At 30.6% G+C, this 23,319-nt stretch overlaps 1 protein-coding gene and 1 long non-coding RNA gene across 2 annotated transcripts; both read left to right on the plus strand.

The window, feature by feature from the left end:
- Positions 1-308: 308 nt before the first annotated feature.
- Positions 309-6,723, plus strand: LOC134725020 (baculoviral IAP repeat-containing protein 5-like). Its single transcript, XM_063588484.1, has 4 exons — positions 309-470; positions 2,182-2,291; positions 2,973-3,090; positions 5,612-6,723. The coding sequence occupies exons 1-4, from the start codon at positions 363-365 to the stop codon at positions 5,693-5,695; spliced, it is 420 nt and encodes a 139-aa protein (XP_063444554.1). The 5' UTR covers positions 309-362; the 3' UTR covers positions 5,696-6,723.
- Positions 6,724-9,697: 2,974 nt separating this feature from the next.
- On the plus strand, positions 9,698-13,805 carry LOC134726997 (uncharacterized). The gene is made up of 3 exons (XR_010108698.1): positions 9,698-9,879; positions 10,983-11,130; positions 12,634-13,805. It is a non-coding gene; the product is annotated as an uncharacterized LOC134726997 (long non-coding RNA).
- Positions 13,806-23,319: the final 9,514 nt, after the last annotated feature.

The following is a 23,319-nucleotide window of genomic DNA, read 5'->3' on the forward strand; positions in this document are numbered from 1 at the left end:
ATAGAAGAGACGAAATCATAAGAAAGGAATATATTACTAGTAGATGTGTTGCCTACTATACATACTCGGCAAAAACAGATTTATGATTTGAATGCATTCCGTTTTTATGGATTTGAATGCTCTACATTAACTTTAAACTTAAGCATTTTTTCAAAGGATAATTTAACATTTTTTTTTAATGATATTTGATGATAAATAAGATTTTAAACTTCAGTTTTCTAATAATTTTCTTTCTAACAAACCCAAACTATAACGAAAGGTGACGAGATCGAATTAGCAAGAATTATTTTTTACTTCACACAGTGTACCGGAAATCAAAATATGAATTGTGGGCAACGCGGACTTTTCAAAAATAAACAAGTATGGAGATGTCACAAAAAAAGGATATAATGATGATGCTGGAATCAGAACGCCTAAAATCTTTTCAAAGATGGCCTTTCTCCGAAGAGTGTAGATGCACACCGGAAAAGGTTTTCCATTTTTTTTTTTTAAATTAATAAAATCTAATTTTTTTTGATAATTTAATAAGAAAATAAAATTATAATGATCATGTTCCACAGCTACATGTAGTTAATTGTTAATTGAATGTGGCTTTTGTAATAATTTCTATCGCATGCATTAAATATTAAATATTAAAAAATGTTTCGGGTTCATCATCATGATCATTGACATTTCAGTAAAACAATCAGGACTCGGCAATTGCATTTTTTTAATTTATGGCACTTGTGATTTTTTGAACTCAACTATTGACAAAACTTCTGACATGGTTAATGAACCCATGATATAAGTTCCATAAAAGCCTAGAGAAAAAAGACACTTGAGAGTGCCTTCAAAACAATTTTCTTATGATTGATATTTTAAAGGGACAAAAATTTAAAATTTTCTCTTTTGAAAATAATGAGAGACATATGATGACTAAACACTTGCAAGCATTAAAAGAAAATAGGAGACACATCATGACACAGCTCTTATGTTTTTAAAGACAACATATGACACAACACTTTTTAAAAGGTGCAGGAAACACTAATAAACATGGAATATGATACACATGACACAGCATTAATGTTAAACATGGAACATGATACACATGACACAGCATTAATGTTAAATATGGAACATGACACACATGACAGCAGCATTAATGTTAAACATGGAACATGACACGCATGACACAGCATTAATGTTAAACATGGAACATGACACACATGACACAGCATTAATGTTAAACATGGAACATGACACAGCATTGATGTTAAACATGGAACAACAGACACAATACTTGTGTTGGACTGTTCAACACAGTCACAGGGCATGAATCATATGACAGAACATGCAACACATTATGATACAACAATGAAACATACCTGTAATCAGAGTACAGTACTGAATGTGAAACCTACTTTTATTTCAAGCACAACACAGAATACTCAATAGGAAACACCTTTTAATCTTTAAGCATATAAATACTATGAAACTGAGAGGTTGGTAATACATGTAATATAATATAATATTATTAATTCGTATAATTTAACAAATTTGATTCGTTAAGGGATAGTCACATGTTAAACTATATTTTCGAAGGTAGAGAGAAAACGGCGTATAGCAAAAAGCATATTGACCGGCAAAAAGCATATCGCACGGTTATTTTTAGAAACCGATATACTTTGTGACGTCATATAATGAATTTCAGGATATTGTTTAATGTTTTGAAACACATGATATCTGTGATCGATAATTTGACGAAAAAAATCTTCAAATACATAAGATGTAAAAAAATAAAGTAAATTAAATAACAACTAATATGTTGTTATTGTCAAGGAGACAAATTGATGTAATACATGTATCTATAAAATTCCAACAAACATAAATGACGATTTTGATACAAATATGGTCGGAAATTAATAATATAACAAATATAGCCTTTGTATGAGGTCAATACAGGATATATCGACCCAAAGAAGTATATTGACCTCGGACTTCGTCCTCAGTCAATATACTTCTTTCAGGTCAATATATCCTTGTATCGACCTCATACAAAGGCTATATATAATATTGCATTTTTATATAAAACAGCCTTTTTCAGACTATTGAACATGTTGAAAGCTCTATTGAAAAAAAATAAACACATTTGAATTGTATTAATAATTGCATTCTGAAATTTGATATTTTTTTCTTTTTCAGTTAGCTAAAGCTGGGTTTTACAGTTGTGCAACAGAAAATGAACCAGATGCTGTACAGTGTTTTATGTGTTTTAAAGAATTAGATGGATGGGAACCAGATGATGATCCATGGTGAATATGATTTTCGTGGGTTTTTTAATTTCGTGGATATATTCTTTCCATGAAAAAAACGAAATTAAATCCTCCACGAACATTTCTGCTTTTACAGTATACATTTTGTATATTGTACATTGTACATGTAGTTGTAATAATTTTCAGTATAAATCTGTTGAGATAAAAAAAAACATCTGTAAAATATTACAGACACGTCAAATTGAAATTCAATTGTAATGAATGTGTTTTTAATTTGCAATTTAACAGTTTGTTTAAAACATTTTTAAATGAACAATTTTATATATGAATGGCAGGAATATTCAACTTCAATCTTGATTGACTATAGGCAATGATAGGATTGTCAGTTTTTCTTCCAAAAATATTGGTCCTATCTTCAAACTTCATATCTCTCCAATAACAAAATCTGAATGATTCATGAAATAAACAAAAGTGTTGATAGTGGCTTGAAACACAAATCAATCTATTAATCCTGTAAATGAACACATGTACCAGTTCTGCCTTCAACATGTTCAAGTTACTAATTTTCTTACATATATGTTAAAGCTGTCCTTTTTAAAAAAAAAAAGACCTTTGTGCATGATTTTCAAACATGAAGGTAAACATATCTGGCTTTTTTTATGCATTTACATGTTTACTTCATTTATTTGTTAAGTGATAAGGTATTCTTATGTATTTCAGGCAAGAACATAAGAACCATTCACCGTCCTGTCCTTTCCTACAACTGACACAACCTTTAGAGAGTATGACATGTGAACAAGTGTTAAAGCTAGAGATGACTAGAAATAAAAATAAATCTGTAAGTAAAGAGAGTATGACATGTGAACAAGTATTGAAGTTAGAGATGACTAGAAATAAGAATAAATCTGTAAGTACAGAGACATGTGAACAAGTATTGCAGATAGAGATGAAGAGAAATAAAAATAAATCTGTAAGTACAGAGACATGTGAACAAGTATTAAAGTTAGAGATGACTAGAAATAAAAATAAATCTGTAAGTACAGAGACATGTGAACAAGTATTAAAGCTAGAGATGACTAGAAATAAAAATAAATCTGTAAGTACAGAGACATGTGAACAAGTATTAAAGCTAGAGATGACTAGAAATAAAAATAAATCTGTAAGTACAGAGACATGTGAACAAGTATTAAAGTTAGAGATGACTAGAAATAAAAATAAATCTGTATTAGTACAGAGACATGTGAACAAGTATTAAAGCTAGAGATGACGAGAAATAAAAAAAAAAGCTGTAAGTAAAGAGACATGTGAACAAGTATTAAAGCTAGAGATGACTAGAAATAAAAATAAATCTGTAAGTACAGAGACATGTGAACAAGTAATAAAGCTAGAGATGACGAGAAATAAAAAAAAAGCTGTATTAGTACAGAGACATGTGAACAAGTGTTAAAGCTAGAGATGACTAGAAATAAAAATAAATCTGTAAGTAAAGAAAGTATGACATGTGAACAAGTATTAAAGCTAGAGATGACTAGAAATAAAAATAAATCTGTAAGTACAGAGACATGTGAACAAGTATTAAAGCTAGAGATGACTAGAAATAAAAATAAATCTGTAAGTACAGAGACATGTGAACAAGTATTAAAGCTAGAGATGAGGAATAAAAAAAAAGCTGTAAGTAAAGAGACATGTGAACAAGTATTAAAGCTAGAGATGACTAGAAATAAAAATAAATCTGTAAGTACAGAGACATGTGAACAAGTAATAAAGCTAGAGATGACGAGAAATAAAAAAAAAAGCTGTAAGTAAAGAGACATGTGAACAAGTATTAAAGTTAGAGATGACTAGAAATAAAAATAAATCTGTAAGTAAAGAAAGTATGACATGTGAACAAGTAATAAAGCTAGAGATGACTAGAAATAAAAATAAATCTGTATTAGTACAGAGACATGTGAACAAGTATTAAAGCTAGAGATGACAAGAAATAAAAATAAATCTGTAAGTAAAGAAAGTATGACATGTGAACAAGTATTAAAGCTAGAGATGACTAGAAATAAAAATAAATCTGTAAGTAAAGAAAGTATGACATGTGAACAAGTATTAAAGCTAGAGATGACTAGAAATAAAAATAAAGCTGTAAGTAAAGAGACATGTGAACAAGTATTAAAGTTAGAGATGACTAGAAATAAAAATAAATCTGTAAGTACAGAGACATGTGAACAAGTATTAAAGTTAGAGATGACTAGAAATAAAAATAAATCTGTATTAGTACAGAGACATGTGAACAAGTATTAAAGCTAGAGATGACGAGAAATAAAAAAAAAAGCTGTAAGTAAAGAGACATGTGAACAAGTATTAAAGTTAGAGATGACTAGAAATAAAAATAAATCTGTAAGTACAGAGACATGTGAACAAGTAATAAAGCTAGAGATGACGAGAAATAAAAAAAAAGCTGTAAGTAAAGAGACATGTGAACAAGTATTAAAGTTAGAGATGACTAGAAATAAAAATAAATCTGTAAGTAAAGAAAGTATGACATGTGAACAAGTATTAAAGCTAGAGATGACTAGAAATAAAAATAAATCTGTAAGTACAGAGACATGTGAACAAGTATTAAAGCTAGAGATGACTAGAAATAAAAAAAAATCTGTAAGTACAGAGACATGTGAACAAGTATTAAAGTTAGAGATGACTAGAAATAAAAATAAATCTGTATTAGTACAGAGACATGTGAACAAGTATTGAAGCTAGAGATGACTAGAAATAAAAATAAATCTGTAAGTAAAGAGAGGATACTACTGTAAACATAGAAATTTTGTATGAATGAGTATATTCGCTAACTGTTAATTCAGAAAAATTGATTGACCCATATGGATATATGTAAAAATCAATGTCGGATAACCAAATCTTGCAGCAGTTCAACCCCCCACTCCCAAACTATTTGAATTAAGTTTTTTTATCTTACATTGATCTTTTGATGTCATCCCTTAATGAAATTTATATTGTGTGCACATATATTATTTTCCCCAAATTCCTTGGGGTATTTACTTTTCAATATTAGGCTATAAGGGAAAGATCACTTCTCCCTGAATTTCTGATGTGAAGTGAGCCTTGTGATAATATGCCTTGTGTATAAGTGACCGATGGTTATCTTTTAGTCGTGTAAACATATCATTGACACATGACATGATTTTCATGAACCTGAGTGAGCGTACATCATCAAAATTATCCTGCTGCTGTAAAAAAATATCATAAAACCTGCTTCTTGCTAATATTTTTCTTTTTGATAAGATGTTCTTTTTCATTATTCATCAGTATTTTTGTGCAGCAGTATTGAATTCTCATCTTTTTCTTTTTTTCAGAAAAAGATACTTGATAAAACATTACATGAATTCATGGACACTGTATCAGGGGTCCGTGAGGAGATGAAAAAGTTAGCGGGATAAAAATTTGAGATTGAAGAATTGACGATCTGATTTGTTGTTTGTCTTGTTTATAGTAAACATGGTAAATGTGGAAGAATGTCAGGTTTTGGGATGCTGAGCAGTGATTGACTTTGTTTATATGAAAGAAGAAAATTTTAATGACTTTTTTGTATTTTAATGGGCAGTTTGTGAATTGAGTCATTCAAGTTAAGTCCAAGGTTGCTCTATCTTTGGTCAACATTTTCAGATCTTGCTTAGGCTGTAGGATATAAGAGGTAAATGCATAGACATTGTTTGCTGGCCAAGACAATTTAGATAAGGAAACAGCTTAAAAAACAGTTTTTTAATTCAATTTTAGTAATATTCCTAAGAGAAAACAAACTTAGGATAAAGAGAGAAACCTGCACAATAATAAAAGTAATCAGTTGTAGCTCTTCGACCTACATAATAATTTTATTCATCAAATATTGCTGGTTACATAAACCATCAAGATTCCAAGCTTCTCTTGACCTACCCTGTTACAATCCACTGACTACCCAGGGAATAATCAGCTGATTAAATTAATTGACATACATTTTTTACAAAACTCTATATTAACAATTTAAAAATATTATTCATTGACTATGTGTCTTTTTATTGAAAGTAACATTGGACTTATTGCCTTAGGTCCATTAAAATTGGTATCTACTCTCTTGGTGTATTCATTAATAAAAATTCTGAATACGTCTATGTTTTTTGTTTTCTGTTCAGATACATAGTACGACTTGTATATTGAAAAACTAATAATTGTAATCAAAAAATTTATTGGGTAATACTTGCTGTCTGTAATTTTGTATCCAAATATTATGTGTTGTAATTTTATTGAAAAATGTAAATTACTCTTTTTTAAGAGTTCGTTTAATTGTTGCCAATATCTTGTTAAATAAGAGCAATTAAAAAAATAATGAGCCTAGTCTTCTTCTAAGTTACAAAAATTGCAAAGACTGTTATTAGTTATTTTCAATTGTAATAAATGCTTTTTTGTTGGTACAATAAACTGTAGTAGTTTCCATCTGTATATTTTTAATTCATTTTCAGTTAAGTATTTGAAAATAAAGTTATATAATGAATTCATATTTGAATACTTAACTGCAATGGTAAAATATTGAGCCATCTGTTTATCCCTATTGACGCTTCTTTTTTACTATTCACTACAGAGTCATATAACATTTTATTTGAAAAAATTTAGTCTCAAAATAAAGATCTTTCCATGTGATCTTATTTCTCTGGATATTTACTTTACTTTGGACAGAATTTTCTTGTTTAACTATGTCAATCTAATTTTGTGGAATGGATTGTTTCAATTTTTGAAATTCAGCAATCCAGTTTACTTTACACTTGAATTTGTTCAAAATATAATTTTCTGATAGTGACATAGTGTCATCTAGAATGTCATTCAAGTATATTATATCACTTTTAATCCAGTTTTCAATATAATTGGTTTCTTATGAAATGCAATAAATTTATTTGTTTTCTTATATCAGCATAAAGATTATGTCACTGCTTGTTTTGTTTGCCCACCCCCAGTCAAAATCAAGGACTTTATTACTTCTCTATAAAGTTCTGGAACATGTTTAAAATATTCTAAATGTTTTATATCATTTAAATTCATATTAAATATAACTAAAATATTATTAGACACTTTTAAATATTTAAAAGGTATTAGCTTCCAGTTGGCAAATTTACCATTAAGTAGTCTATATACCCATGATGCTTTAAGCGCTATAAAAATAACTTTTAAAATCGACCATTTGTAGGCCTCCTTTTGTGCCTTTTTAGTGAAAATCATTGTCCATATGTAGAGGGAAAAAAATCAATAATTTAAAATCACCAGCAAATCTAAAATCAACAATTGACTCTTTGCATGTATATGAGTGTTTGTCCTTCTTCAATTACCTCTGATTGTTTCAACCTCAGTTGACTCAAAATTCTCGATGAGTAAAAGTTTTCTTATGGTCCACAAGCTTTGTTCCATATAAAAATGCCCTCATACATGTATAAAATTCCAACCGTATAATATTCACCATCATACCATCGCATGTGATTACCGGTATTGTTTTTTCAGGCCTAAGACAAAAGTTGCAAAATGCAAGACAGAATTTAGAATCCAGCAGTGGTGTAAATAATTTGTATTAAGCTTTATGTTTCAGAGGGTAGAAGACTAGAAAGCGTTAAAATATTTATACAGATGCCTTTGGTTATGAAGTTTCCTTAATATAGTTGGTGCATGGAATAATTGTTATGACTCTCTGGTACAGCATGTTCATGGTTCATTGGTCAATGTTAAGTATAAGTAGCTGATTCATGTTCTAAGATACTTTAAACTATAGGTCAACTTTATTTGGTTTATGGAATGATAGTAAGGTTTACTCAGAAGCGCCCCCAACCCTTTTGTGAAAAATTTTGATTGGTTACATAGGAAATCACTTAAGCATAACAGGAACGACCCACCTCTTAGGCAGTCACTGGGCCCCACTTCTGAAAAATTCTGGATCTGCCACTGGTATTTGTCTGTCTGGTAAGGTTCATCTCATCCTAACCTCACTTTCATGGTTCACTGGTCAATTTTAAGTTTGTGTGGTTAATTAAGTTTCTTAAATACTATAAGCAAATAGGTTAACTTTATTTCATGTATAAAATGATTTAAGATTGAACATATTTGACTTGAGCTGCATTTCCCTCGAATTTTGTGAAAGAATAAAAATATGCGAAAGTGACATAAACTTTTCATCAAAGTATTGTTAACTATCTGCAAAGCAAAATACTCGCGTATGTAATGTGCACAGTCTTTTAAGAAACAAACATTCATAAAATTGAGAATGGAAATTGGGAATGTGCCAAAGAGACAACAACCGGACCATAGAAAAAAACAACAGCAGAAGGTTACCAACAGGTCTTCAATGTAGCGAGAAATTCCCGCACCTGGAGGCGTCCTTCAGCTGGCCCCTAAACAAATAAATACTAGTTCAGTGATAATGAACGCCATACTAATTTCCAAATTGTACACAAAAAACTAAAATTAGAATAATACAAAGGCCAGAGGCTCCTGACTTGGGACAGGCGCAAAATGCGGCAGAGTTAAACATGTTTGTAAGATCTCACCGCCTTTATACCTCTAGCCAATGTAGAAAAGTAAACGCATAACAATACACATTAAAATTCAGTTCAAGAGAAGTCCGAGTCTGATGTCAGAAGATGTAACCAAAGAAAATAAACAAAATGACAATAAAACATAACAACATACATATATACATTCATATAAATCAAAGGGTTAGTCTCAACACTGAGTGTAAAAGGGTTAGAATCAACACTAAGTATAAAAGGGTTAATCTCAACACTAAGTATAAAAGGGTTAGTCTCAACACTTAGTGTAAAAGGGTTAGTCTCAACACTAAGTGTAAAAGGGTAAGTCTCAACACTAAGTATAAAAGGGTTAGTCTCAACACTAAGTGAAAAAGGGTTAGTCTCAACACTTAGTGTAAAAGGGTTAGTCTCAACACTAAGCGTAAAAGGGTTAGTCTCAACACTAAGTGTAAAAGGGTTAGTCTCAACACTTAGTGTAAAAGGGTTAGTCTCAACACTAACTGTAAAAGGGTTAGTCTCAACACTAAGTGTAAAAGGGTAAGTCTCAACGCTAAGTGTAAAAGGGTTAGTCTCAACACTAAGTGTAAAAGGGTTAGTCTCAACACTTAAGTATAAAAGGGTTAGTCTCAACACTCAGTGTAAAAGGGTTAGTATAAACACTTAGTGTAAAGCCTTTAAGGGTTAGTCTCAACACTAAGTATAAAAGGGTTACTCTCGGTCAAGATTAAATGTTAAAATACCGCTACTTTAATAGTAAAATTAAATTGCTATTAACATTTTAACATGTACTTTTCAAAATGTACCCCACCCACTTAAATTTGACCGTGAGACACGATTTTAAATTGAATACACAACTAATTAAAGTATAAATACGTTTATAATAAGCCAACTTAACTTACACATAGAATTTATATATACAATGAACTGATCGATTGATAAAATGTTATTATTGAACCTCTAAGTCAACACATACAACACATTTAAATTTAATATTTAGGAAAATGTCGGTGTTCTTTTCAATTTGTATGTTTTGAATAGCTTCACATAAACTGTCCTGTCACCAATGCATTCATCTGATTCAGGTAAGCGTTTGTAAAAACTAAGATTATTTATTGTTTCTGAATTATTACATATATATATTGATATTCTATGTAATATTATAGCATATAAGTTTAAAAGTTCATAGATTACATAGATTTAAACAGATCAAGAGACTACATATATAAGTTTGATCAAATTTTTGAATCTTGGATTATTTTTTCCAAAATTAATAGATTCCCATTTTCAAATGCAAAAAAAATAATATCAAATAAAGATTAAGTTGAGAAATAGACCTAGGACCCAAGCTTAAACAAGTCCGATTTTTTAAAACATCAATTCATGTTCATTTGAATGACATATTTACATGCATCTTTCGTATAGGACCGGACCAGACATCTCACTTACTGTTTTGAACTAGCTTTATAAACACCATTTTAAACAACATTTAATTTGAAAAAGAGCTAGTACTTTTCAGACATGAGAATTTAGAATCTATAAAAGGAAATTACGTCTAAGAAAACAAAAATCGAACAATGCTACAAATTTACAAGTAAACATTTGCAATTATCCGAAATATGTATGTTCTTTTACATAATAGTTATTTTATTTGCCCAAACAGGAATACAATAAGGATATGAATTATGTTTCGACAATGACTATTTAAAGTAATTATTGTGCAGTCTTTAAAGTAACATGTAAGAATATTCTACTTATTGGCTATAAATCAGATTAACCTTTAAATGTACGTATACTATAGTTATATACTATTTTGCAGTCAATAAACTAAATTAAAGAAGTCTTTTGAATATTTTATACATAAAAATGTATACAAAGGGTAGTAATATTTCTAACTTAGAAGATTTTAGAAAAATACAACATAGGTTTGATACTAAGAATGAAATGAATGGATATGTTGGGTATACCGCGTCAGTTAGACAACAACCTAAATGACGCCAAACACCAAATGACATATAAAACAAAAGAAGTATAATCAGTTTATATTTTTTCATAGGAAACATGAACTGTTCATTAGATTAAACACATCAGACTCCTTCTTCGAATTTTTATTTTAGAGTAAAAAAGATATTAAAGAGGAATAAAATATGATTATAAAATATTAATTCAGACATAATATTTAACTTAGAAAAATGTGAAATGGAATCGACACCAATATTTGGAGATGAAGCGTTCTGCATGATATGTCCATTTTGCCGCCATGAGATAGTAACAGCCATGTCTTACAATGCTGGAACTTTGTGCTGGTTTTTATGTGGGCTAATGATATTTTTGGGGTAAGTATATTTTTTATGTCAAAGTACTGCTGCGGACGACTATGTTAAATATTATAATAAGGACAAATGTTCTCTTGTAGAACGAAATATCACTGACCTTCTTCCGTATATATAGAAACACTGAAGAAAGTATCAATAGGTAGAATATACGTGCCATTGACTTTTTCTGAAATTATCTTGTACTTACTGAAACAAAGTACTATGTCATATTATGACGATCTATTTGATGTAATAACAATGAAACGAGTCTTTTTAAATAGTGGCATAATGATACTATTCGATGACGACTTTTTATCATTTATGCTTAATTAGTGCATAAGATTCCCTAAGCAATTCACAATGACGATTTTTGTTTATCAAAGGCCCTTATTATAATTTATAATACAAAGTCATTGTAATATAGTCGGGCTCTTAATAATTCCCAACAGCGTATTTGAATACAAATGTCTAATAATAAAATTTACTTCTAATGAATGATGGGAAAAGTGGGTATATTTTACAAGTGCCTTTAACTTTATAAAGATAAGAAGAGCCACTGTGAATAAGACAACTCTCTAGAAGAGACTGAATGACATGAAAGTAAACAACTATAGTTTACCGTACGGCCTTCAACAGTATCAAGCAAAGTCCATTCCAAGTAGTACGAAACGAAAAAAACAAAGACAAATATGATATACTAGTACTACAAGAAACGATAACCACTGAATTTCAGGCTTCTGACTCGAGACTAACAAATAAATAATGTTAAACATGTTTGCTTGATCCAGATACCAACCATAACACGGACTAGTGCTGTTACACTACAATCCAAGATCAAACTATTGAAACCAGTTAAAAAGGGCTTGAATCATCGGATTAAAAAGTCAGACATTTTAACCAAAAAAAACCCTATATCATAAAAAGGATAGGTTAAAAGCATTAAAATAGGGGAAATAAACAGTCGAAAAAGAGTTAATCTTATACTCAAATACAAAACTGTTAATAATAAAAAAAAACTTAAATGATATGATTGGCTGTTCCTACTTAACACATGCATGTTGTAAAAAATAATTTGAAAATGTGATGTACAATGCCTCAAAGCATACGAAAGAACAGAGATATTCTAAAACTTTTCATAACTTTGAACAATAGTGTACACCAAATTGTATATATATATGTTATTTCTTCATTGACAGAATAGACAGATTTTTATATTTTTAACAAAACAACAGACGCCTTTTCTAGAAGAATATCCGTATGCTTGTTTTTAATTAATTGATTTATTGTTTCAGATCTCCATCATAAAACAGTATAACACGTTTTTCTCATATCTCTAATTGATATCAGAAATGATTGAGATCTGAAACAATAAATCAATTAATTTATAATAATCATAAGGGTACTCCTCTATTTTCTTTCAATGCGGTAATATACCGGAGGGACTTGAATGGTAACTTATGAATTTATTCATTATGCAAATTTTTCACACATACACACAGAAGCTTATATTTTGATCTTTTTCAGTTTGTGGTTGGGTTGCTGTTTGGTACCATTCTATGTGAACGCTGTTAAAGATTGTGTCCATTCGTGTCCAAATTGTTGGCAAATCTTGGGTCGGTACAATCGACTCTAACCCTATCGATGCAGAAATGCGAGTGACGATAGATCCGTCACAATGGACAATGATCGATCGAAGACAGAATCATGTGTAAAACAGCTTCCTCTTATATCTTATATCTTACGCTGAACCATATTTATGGAAACTCTGCGCATGGTAACTGGGAGAAATAGGAGTAGAAAACTGATGTTTTTCGAAATTTTTGGAACATGTACAAAAAAATAACACAGTGGAGAATGAGGTTCTCTACACTCTTAATGAGGATTTGGACGGGGTTTACCAAAAAAACAAAAGAATAGCAGATCAAACCCACAGAAAGCAGAAAAAAAACCTCAAAGAATAGAGAAGATAAGGCCCCAAACAATAAAGAATAGAAACAAAACACGGCTTTCAAGATATAGAAAATAGAGAAAAACTACATAGGAATAAACAAAATACATTCTTGACGATTCCCTATTCTAGACACTATCGTTTAGTTGAAAAACGTAGCCAAAATATTCTCTTTTTTTATTATATATATGTCGATGATAAAAAATATAAGGGTAAAAGTTGTGTACACGTAGTATACATACAATGAGTAGTGAGACTATTTTGTGAATTCAATCAATACTGAAGATAAACTTAGAAATAGGAAGACATTATCAGTGATGGCTAAAACTTCAAAATAAGGTTAGAAGAACATGAAAGGAACACAAATGGAAAAAGGAAACAAAAAAGTGAAAGAAACTTTAGGAGTTAAATGTTACTGTTCCAAAGAAATCATGTCACAAGAGAACCCCAATGTTTTGGTATTAGGACATCGGATTTAAAAAAAAATAGACAAGAGGACTGTGAACAAATGAATAAGGTTTTGAAGATTTGCTGAATGTTACATTGAAACCCGATTCAAATTCGTCGAAAAACTAACTTACGATCGGACACAAAACGTTAGTTTCGAATATTTGTTTTTCAGTACTGTGACTCTTTAACTTCGTAATTAGTTTAGCACTCCAACTTTTTGTTTTGTATCGCTATTTGTGTGTTCTATGTAAACACTGCGCGCGTCTACTAAGTAATAAACCTGGTGTATCTTATCATATTTGATGATATTTTTTTTTATTGATTTACAAATTTTTGCTTGCTGAATCTTGCTTATTAATGATTGATTTAGACTTGCTATACATGTCCCCTCCTCATTTTTCTCTCTCAATTTTGCCACTTTAACATTTTTACTACTATAACTAAGAGATAACCGTTATACTGACATCTACAAGGGAAATCAATATAGTGGCAGTTATCAGTAAATATATAAATTATGTGTAGTAAGAAATAAATAAAAGAAAGGGAATTGTAGCAAGTCTACGATTGATACAATATAAGTATAGGTTGTTCTGCAAGACATATCGACCGGTACGAAGGCGAGAAATATGAGCTGCCAATACATGGTGAACTTGTGCTGTCCTGAATAGGGTAAGATATTTACCTTGCAACAGGTGACGAACAGACCGCTTAGATAATTGTTGCCAGGGTCGTGTCACAAATAAATTCTGGGTGTATCTGTGACTGGGAAATGTGTTGGTTGGAACCACACACACACATTAAACAGTACGACAAGTCTACACGGACTCTTACTCTGGGACTAGCTCTTGTAACAAAAGACGACTCTGATTAGCGCGATGTATTATTTAATAAGTTCAGCATGGAATACAATTGTACAGAGTTGGAACTGCTCAGTGTTATACTAAATCCAATCTGCCACATCAAAATAACATCATAGTTTATATAACAAACCAAAAACTACTAGAATAGACTTGACAAATATTTCTCTAAATGAGTGAGAAAATTCAATTAAGGGTTTAAACACATAGATAATAATTAACAATAGAACATACATACTTATGTAGGGAATTAAACTCTTGGCTTGTCATAAACGAATAATAGATCATTTGAAGTAAAATGTTGCTAATTGAAAAACAAATTAAAACATGAAATTAGATTAGCTTAATCTTCTAAACTTGACTTAAATCTTGCACAATAAAATAAACAAAATCCCTTCGTGAAATATTGGAAATATAACAAAACAGTAATTTTATAAAATCTTTTACAAAATGTCCGAAAAGTCTCAAAAATCAATTTTAGTCCATTTATCCACTGTGACAGTCGCTTAACGTGTTCATAGCGCAATTTCCCACTATGCGAGGCATATCGAATTACCTTTTTATTCCAATAACTTGGCTGTGTGTTTATTATACAGTTCACTAAGCACACATAAACATCCAATTTTACTGACAGACGAAAGAAGTCTGAGAATAGCCTAACGTATGTCCCCTTATTACCGGACAAAGTGTTTACAAAGAAAACTTGTTTTTTTATTTTGCTTTGCTTAATTGAATGTACAAATTAGCTGTAAAACGTAAGTCACAAAAACATTTGTTGACTTTTGATATTCAAGCAAACTGGTATTTTTAGAGAGCGAATAAACAAACTTTTTTATTGTTTTACTTTAGGTGCGAACATCACTCTATTTTATCAAAATATATTTTATCCGTTTACACATTTTAATTTCTCTTGTCGAGTAGACGTGAAAAACCTTTTCCATACCTTGGGGTAAGGTTTCAACTGATCTATATATATTTGTTTTTGTTATATTCTATACAAATAAGACATATACATAAATCTTATCACCTGACCATTATACGGATAAAATTTAAAATACAATAGCCACCTCAATGACAAAGTTGATTTTACGATTTGGAAAATGAGGATTAACAAGAAAATACATGACGCCACTGATATATTTAGCTAAATCTCTTGCTTGCAGTATGTAGTATATTTTGATTAATTAAAGCATATTTAATACATCTTTTTAGTTTGTTCATACGATGTCTTTCGGACAGGGATTTTTATTTTGGAATGCGGCACTTAAAGATCGTTTGCAATGTGATAAACTTACTAGCTGTAAGTGTCAAAGAGGACCACAGAGAAAGTTAAATTGTCATAACAAAAATCCTGTCCTCTTTTTCACGATTGTGATATCTTTAAATATATTTATCACCGCCTAAGTGTGCACTTATTTGTCTTCAGGGCACATTTCGTGTATCTTTCACTCTGTCGTTTCAATTCCTCTTCGACTTGTATGGCTTTCCATCCTCGAGAACAATCGAAACCGAAAATTTCTAGGGTAATAGTAATAATTGCGAAAGTAAATTAATAAATAGAACAATGAATAAAACAAAGACAACGAATATTGTAACAACACACACAACAGCGTGATGAATATAGAATTTTTACCACAATATTACTATTTTAACCACAGTTTTGACTTATCATCCAATCAACCATAGATATAATAAGATGTTGTATCAGTGCCAATGAGACGACTCTCTCGCCCAAGACTCAATTTGTAAAAGTGAACCATTATCTGTCAAAGTACCGTCTTCAATACAGAGCATTGGCTCATATTTGTTTTCAATTCTATTATTGTAACGCATTTGTTTAGTTAATTGCTTCACAGTAGACAATAATATTATTAGGAAATCTTCAAAATATATATATATTTACAGTTAGTAAAAATATCAATCTCCAAGTAACTTAGAATATGCCAGTTTACACAGAACCTTAATGATACAATATGACAGACAATGTATTATACCATGATTATAATATTTTACATTTTGATTAAAAAGTTAGCATAATTGTCATTTAAAAAAGGTGAAAGATAATGTAAAGCATAAACAACAAAATAAATTCACACAACTCCACTCTCTTCCAAAAAGTGGGAATTATTATCAATTGAACAAAAACATTGCAGTTGTTCATACAATTGTATTATATGCCAGTCATTGGCAGCAATTGGATTTTTAAAATATAACCGTGCAATTGATTTGATGACCAAAACAATATTGTAATTAAAAAACGATAAACATCTGTGAAATGTTTATAAACCTTCCTTAAGGTGGTAGCCAACACTTTCACTAAAATTAATTTGGCTCGTTTAATTTTCATAAAATTTTGTCAAAGTATTTACTTTGACACTTTAACAAAACGTAAAAAATAAATAAAATTTGAACCAAGCGTTTTGTCAGAAAAATTACTCTGGTTATATAGCAATTTGACAAACACCAATTTTGATTATTGAGATGCTTAATATTCCTTTTACAACACAACGTAATTAAAACGTTTAGCTGACTTTACAGAGTTATCTCCCTGTAGTGTTAGGTACCACCTTAAGGCAGGCCAATGGGTCTCTCAAGAAAGTTTAAGATATATGTCTTGATATCAATTTCTCTATTGTAGATGTCAATGCAATGCTTTAGTTTTTGAACCGTTGAACTTATTTTGATTCGCGTGATCGAAATCAATGATTGATATGTCTTGCAAATATCTAGAAGTAAAATAATTCCAAGCATAACTATATTCAACGCGTCTATTTCTTTGTTTAATGTCCTTTAAGTTATCATCTTTATTGATATTTGATGGAAATTTACTATTTTCTGAACAATACATCGATTCCGATTGGATTATCATCACTGTTTTACTTATTTTCATATTTGATATTATATTGTCGTCTTCGTGGTTCCCAGGAATTGAATCTCGACAAGGCACGTACATTCGATAATTATATACACGCTCAAGAAACGGGATCAATTCGAGAACCACAAACTCGCGCAAACTATCATTTTGGTCGTCGAAGGAAATATATGTATCATATTTCCAATTTACTCGTGCATTGTCACGAACATCTTTTATTCTTCTTTGAAGAATTACCAATTCGTATCGAAAATGTGAAAGCATGACCGGTAAAAGTATTAAAACAACGACACATATAAAAGCGTAAATGATTAAATAATGGTTGACAATATTTTCGTCATCACAATCTGTAAGCAAGTTAAAAATGTCCTCGAAAGTTTTGTTGACGTAATTGCTACAATATAATTTCGAATTATCTGAGGCATTATTATAAATAAGCCATTCACTTATCCATAAATTATCACAATTGCACGGAATACCATTATTACCAAATCTAAAAATATTTGGGTTAAGTAGTTGTATTGACTTCAGTAAATTGTGTAAGGAGTGGTCCTGTATTCTCATCTCTGTAAGTCTGCCCATTTGACTAAAGTTGTCGGTTAAAACTGCTATTGGATTAAAGTTCAAGTCCAGTATTGACATTCTACGAAAATAATCTTTAAAGCCCATAGTCATAATATTATTACTTGACAGATTTAAAACCAAATCGTAATTATATCTAAATTCTGGAACAACATCTGGAAAACGTGTACAGTTTTGATTCGAACAATCAATTATGATCCTCTTTGTACTTGGCTGCATTGTACATTGACAATGACAGTCCCTTGTTTTTGTACAGTTATCTAAAACATCGCACGTCATAGAGTTCCGGTATATGCTATTAACCCATACTTCATTAATACTTATGTTTACTAACGGTTCTGGCGAATTACATACGGATTCCTTGGTTCGTTTTCTGTGAAAACGTTGTAAAAGGCCAAGAGTCACATCAAGAAATAGACCGAGATTGCAGTCACAGTTATAGGCGGATCCATAAAATCGATAATCTCCACAGGGCAATAATTTTCCTAATGTTTTCATTTCTATATGTTTTGTAACATACGAAATAGGATTGTCAGATAAGGACGAATTATTAGCGGTAAAAATTCCACATACTATTCCAGAATCGTTACCAAGCTGAAAATTCTCTTCGTTTGTTATTTCAATGTGATACTTATTATTAGAATATACCTTGTCACAAAGTACTTTGTTAGGAATGACAATGTTTGTTATGTCCAGTTTTCGAAGACTATTACTCTCAAAATCAACGTTAAAAACATGAATGGTACTAAATAAATTGTTTTCTATTGAAGCAATTATGTTGTCTGAAAGATCAACGACTCGAAGATATTTTAGGCCGACAAAAGTATTATTTGATACAAAATGTATTGTATTTCTTTTTAGAATAAGAGTGTCTAAAAGCTGTAGACAAGATATATTTCCTATTTCCATAAATTTGTTGCCTGTGAAATCTACTAAGACTATTCTAAAATCACATATATTTCGTGGCATTCTCCGTAGAAATCCATTTTGATGAGTTACTCCTAAAAAATATGATCTTGTGGCAGCGGTTTTTGTATTGCAAGATATGAATGTTTTCCTAGTACATCTGCTATTTCTATGTGCAGCGGAATATATGAGATATTAGGAAACATATGAGTTTGCCGCCATTGTGGAATAGATTTACACGAGCAACATTGGTCAATTTCATCTTTGCGGTAATATTTCGTGTATCATTCATCTGAACACCATAATTCTTTGGTTGAATCCGGACTCCAAAATCGAAAACTCCCAATCATAGTGTATACATCTGGCATAATCAATAATATTAAAACGGACAGTAAACTTGACTTTTTTATAGTTGCTTCCGACATTATGTAAAAAAAAATGTGCGTTGTAGGGTTTGAAATAATTTACTTATATACAAATAAGTACACATAACATTGAAATATATATAAAGAACTATTTCCTCAATTACAGAAGTAACACAAATAGATAAAAATGATATATTACTATCCATTATCATACGACTTAGAATGAAAAGTTCATTGTTTCAAAGAATAAAACAACAAAATTCATACATCATAACGCAGTCAAAACTTACTGTTTGGCCATTCATTCGAGAACATGTTCTGTATTGATAACATATTTTAACACGTTATTGACTGCTTTACCCCTATTTTTGAAATGCTTACCTATTATGTCAGTTTGATTAAAATTTGTTTACACATTGTTGTCAATATAATGGAATTTTAAGCGACTGTGAGGTTAAGTTAGCTATGAAACTATCCACAATGCAGGTACCAAGTCAGAAATATTTCAGTTGTAATCCAATCGTTTGCTGTGTTTTAGCTTTTGATTTTGCAATTTGGTTAGGGACTTTCCGTTTAAATTTCCTTCGGGGTTCTGTATTTTTGTTATTTTACTTTTGAACCAATGAAAATGTATCGCCCAATTCGGTTGTCCGACCACGAACATAAATACAACAAGGATCGTATTGTTAATCTTTTTAAATGTAATACCACCAATACATAGTCCGTCACATCTGGTTCATGTTTAAAAAAGAGAGACGAAAGTTACCAGAGATATTTGAACTTATATGTCGAAAACAATGTCATTGCAAAAACATGATAAAAGACGAAAAAACAAACAAAATAAAAAGACGCAACTAAATAATAAAATACTGAACAACACGAGCCCCATTCAAAACCAATGAGTGATCCCGAAAGGGTAAGCAGGTCCTGCCCAACATGTAATACCCGCCGTATTGTTAATGTAAGTACAAATATAAAATATTCGTAGTGTAGGAAAATATAAAGTTTATTTAACGAGCTTTAGAAACAGGGAAAAAAGGGAGGATTATAGCGAAATTGACAGGGAACTCGGCATATGTTATCAAAATTCCATAGGGTTTACAGCCATCGGCTTTACAATTGAAACGGGACAGTGTTGTTCATAGAGTCAACATCTCTGCAACCAAATATTTTAATCAGCTGATGTTTCTTGTATAGTATAAGACCAGTTATAGCAAACAAAAATCATTAAACGAATTCGTTTAAACCTGTCAATTTATATCACACATTAAAGGGGCAATAGCCACAAGATATATAGATAATCTAGAATAGGAATTCTTTCTTCAATCTTTAATGAAATTGAAATAGTGAAATTATAATTAGCTTTTAGCATATATTTATATCTATATTCATATTTTTAACGTTTACATGACCGTCAAAGGTCTTCGGAGATCAATTCGAAAGTTAATTAGATGGTGTCTTGACTAAAATACAAACGAAACGAAGCTACATATCATCTAGCCCATGTCCTATAAATTGTTTATTTCAGACTTTTCATAATTTGGTTAAATGTCTTATATGGTTATAAATCAAACAAATCTGTGAACATGAATTTGATAGCTAGTGTCCATTTAACTATACGGTATAACATATAAGATTGGATGAAATTTAAAAAAAATGTAGTAATAATAGTAATAAATGTTATGTTTGGCATTCCAATCTCTAACGTAAAACATGCGTAAAATACTCTTATAAAAGTTACTCCAGTATCGACCAAACATTTGCATTTATGACTGTCGGCAGGTTAACAGGTCTATCAAGAAATTTTAAAATATGTGTTTTCACATCTCTTGTTCGATTGCAGATATCAAAAGTCATGCCGAGTCTATGCAATGCTTTCGTCTGTAATTTTTTGAAATTATTCTGATTATTGTGATCAAAATCAATGATCATTATGTCTTTCAAATATCCGGAAGTAAAATAATTCCAAGCATAACTATATTCAATGCGCCTATTCTTTTGATTAATTTCTTCTAAATCACCATCCTTATTGCTAATAGATTTCAATTTATTTTTTTCTAAACCATACATCGACTTTGAATGTATTATCAACACTGTTTTACTCATTTTCATATTATTTATAATATTTTCTTCTTCTAGATACCCACCAATCGAATCTCGACATGGCACATACATCCGATAATTATGCGTACTCTCAAGAAACGGGATTAACTCAAGAAGAATGAACTTGAGTACACATTCATTCTGATCATCTAAAGAAAGAAAGGTATCATACTTCCATTCGTTTCGTGCATTTTTGCGAACTCCTTTTATTCTTCTATGAAGAATCATCAACTCGTATCTGAAATATGAGAGTATTAACGGTAATAATATCAAAACAGCAACACCCATCACAGTGTAAATTATGAAATAATGGCTAAAGGTATTTTCCTCACCACAATCTTTGATGACGTAAAAAATATCTTCGACCGTTTTATTGACGTAATTGCTACAATAGAGGTTCCAATTATCGGATGCATTTTTATAAATTCTCCATTCACTAATCCATAGGTTATCACAATTACAAGGAATCCCATTTTTTCCAAATCTAAAAATATTAGGATCAAGTAGTTGTATTGTTTTTGGTAAATGTTTTAAGGAGTGTTCTTGTATTCTCATTTCTTTCAGATTTCCCATTTGATTGAAGTTGTCGGACAAAACTGATATTGGATTAAAGTTCAAGTCCAGGACTGATATTCTTCGGAAATAATCTTTAAAATCCATAGTCAAGATAATGTTTCTTGATAAATTTAAAACCAAATCGTAATTGTGTCTGAATTCTGGAACAACATCTGGAAAACGTGTACAGTTTTGATTCGAACAATCTACAATGATCCTTTTTTGACTTGACTGTATCGTACATTGACAATGGCAGCCCCTTGTTTTGGTACAGTTATCAATAACATCGCACGTCATCATATTCCGTAAAGACTCGTTTATCCACACTTCCTCAATATCTATGTTTAATAAAGACTCTGGTGAACTACAGATATTTTCATTATTTCCTTTCTTGTATATACGTTTAATAACATCAAGACTAGAATCCAATAAATGGCCGAAATGACAATCACATTTGTAGGATGAGCCTTGGAAAAAATATTGACCACATGGCAAATATCGTCCTATTTCGTTTATTTCAATGTGTTTTGTAATCAATAAAACAGGATAGCCAGATAGTGTTGAATTATTCATGAAAACACTTCCACACATCATTGTAGAACTTTTACTTAGTTGAAAATCCTCTTCGTTGGTTATTTCAATGGGATCGTTGTTTTGAGTTGAATATTTGCTATCACAAAAAACTTTGTTTGGTATAAAAATATTTGTAACGTCAAGCTTCCGAAGACGATTGCTCTCAAAATCAATGTCGAATACGTGAATACCACCGAACACATTGTTTTCTATTAACGTGATAACGTTTTCTGAGAGATCAATAACTCGAAGATTTTCTAGGCCGACGAAAGTAGCATTTGATACAAAATGTATTTTGTTTCTTTTCAAAATAAGAGTATCTAACTTCTGAAGACAAGATATATTGCCAATTTCCAAAAATCTATTGCCAGTGAAGTCTACAGAAACCATTCTAAAATCACATATATTTTGTGGCATTTTCTTTAGAAGTCCATTTTGATGATTTACTCCAAAGTAGATGTAACCTTGGGGCAAAGTTTTCCTTGTATATCTGCGATCTCTATATCCAACGATATATACGATATATTGGTAAATAAATCCGTTTTCTGCCATTGTGGAAAAGAGTTACAAGCGCAACATTCGTCTCTTTCCGCATCCTTGAAATCTTGCGTGAAACATTTATTTGGACACCATAATTCTTTGATTGAATCTGGACTCCAAAATTTGTTAATCTCCTCCATATTGTAAGCATCATGATTTATCAGTAAAATAAGAACATAATATAAAAGAGAATTCTTCATACTTCCATCAATTTCATCTATATCTTAGAATTTTTTTTAAAAGTTTTGAAATACTGATCTTTTATATTTGTGACAAAATAGATAACCTTGAGTGACATACAATACAAGTAATTGTTTCTCCGATTACAGAAGTAAATAAACATCCATTTAATTTTTATTTTATTATTCTATCTACATAACGTTGCAGGGGATATAAATAAATTAAAAATGTCAAATCACAGAACGATTTAATTACTGATACTTTTATACGTCAATATTT

This window comes from Mytilus trossulus, chromosome 7 (assembly GCF_036588685.1).
Source record: "Mytilus trossulus isolate FHL-02 chromosome 7, PNRI_Mtr1.1.1.hap1, whole genome shotgun sequence".
NCBI classification, from domain to species: domain Eukaryota; kingdom Metazoa; phylum Mollusca; class Bivalvia; order Mytilida; family Mytilidae; genus Mytilus; species Mytilus trossulus.

Coding starts and splice junctions, on each gene's coding strand:
- LOC134725020 (XM_063588484.1), top strand. CDS start 363: ATGGAGATGTCACAAAAAAAGGATATAATGATGATGCTGGAATCAGAA. Junction 471..2,181: donor GTAGATGCACACCGGAAAAG/GTTTTCCATTTT, acceptor TTTCTTTTTCAG/TTAGCTAAAGCTGGGTTTTA. Junction 3,091..5,611: donor CTAGAAATAAAAATAAATCT/GTAAGTAAAGAG, acceptor TCTTTTTTTCAG/AAAAAGATACTTGATAAAAC.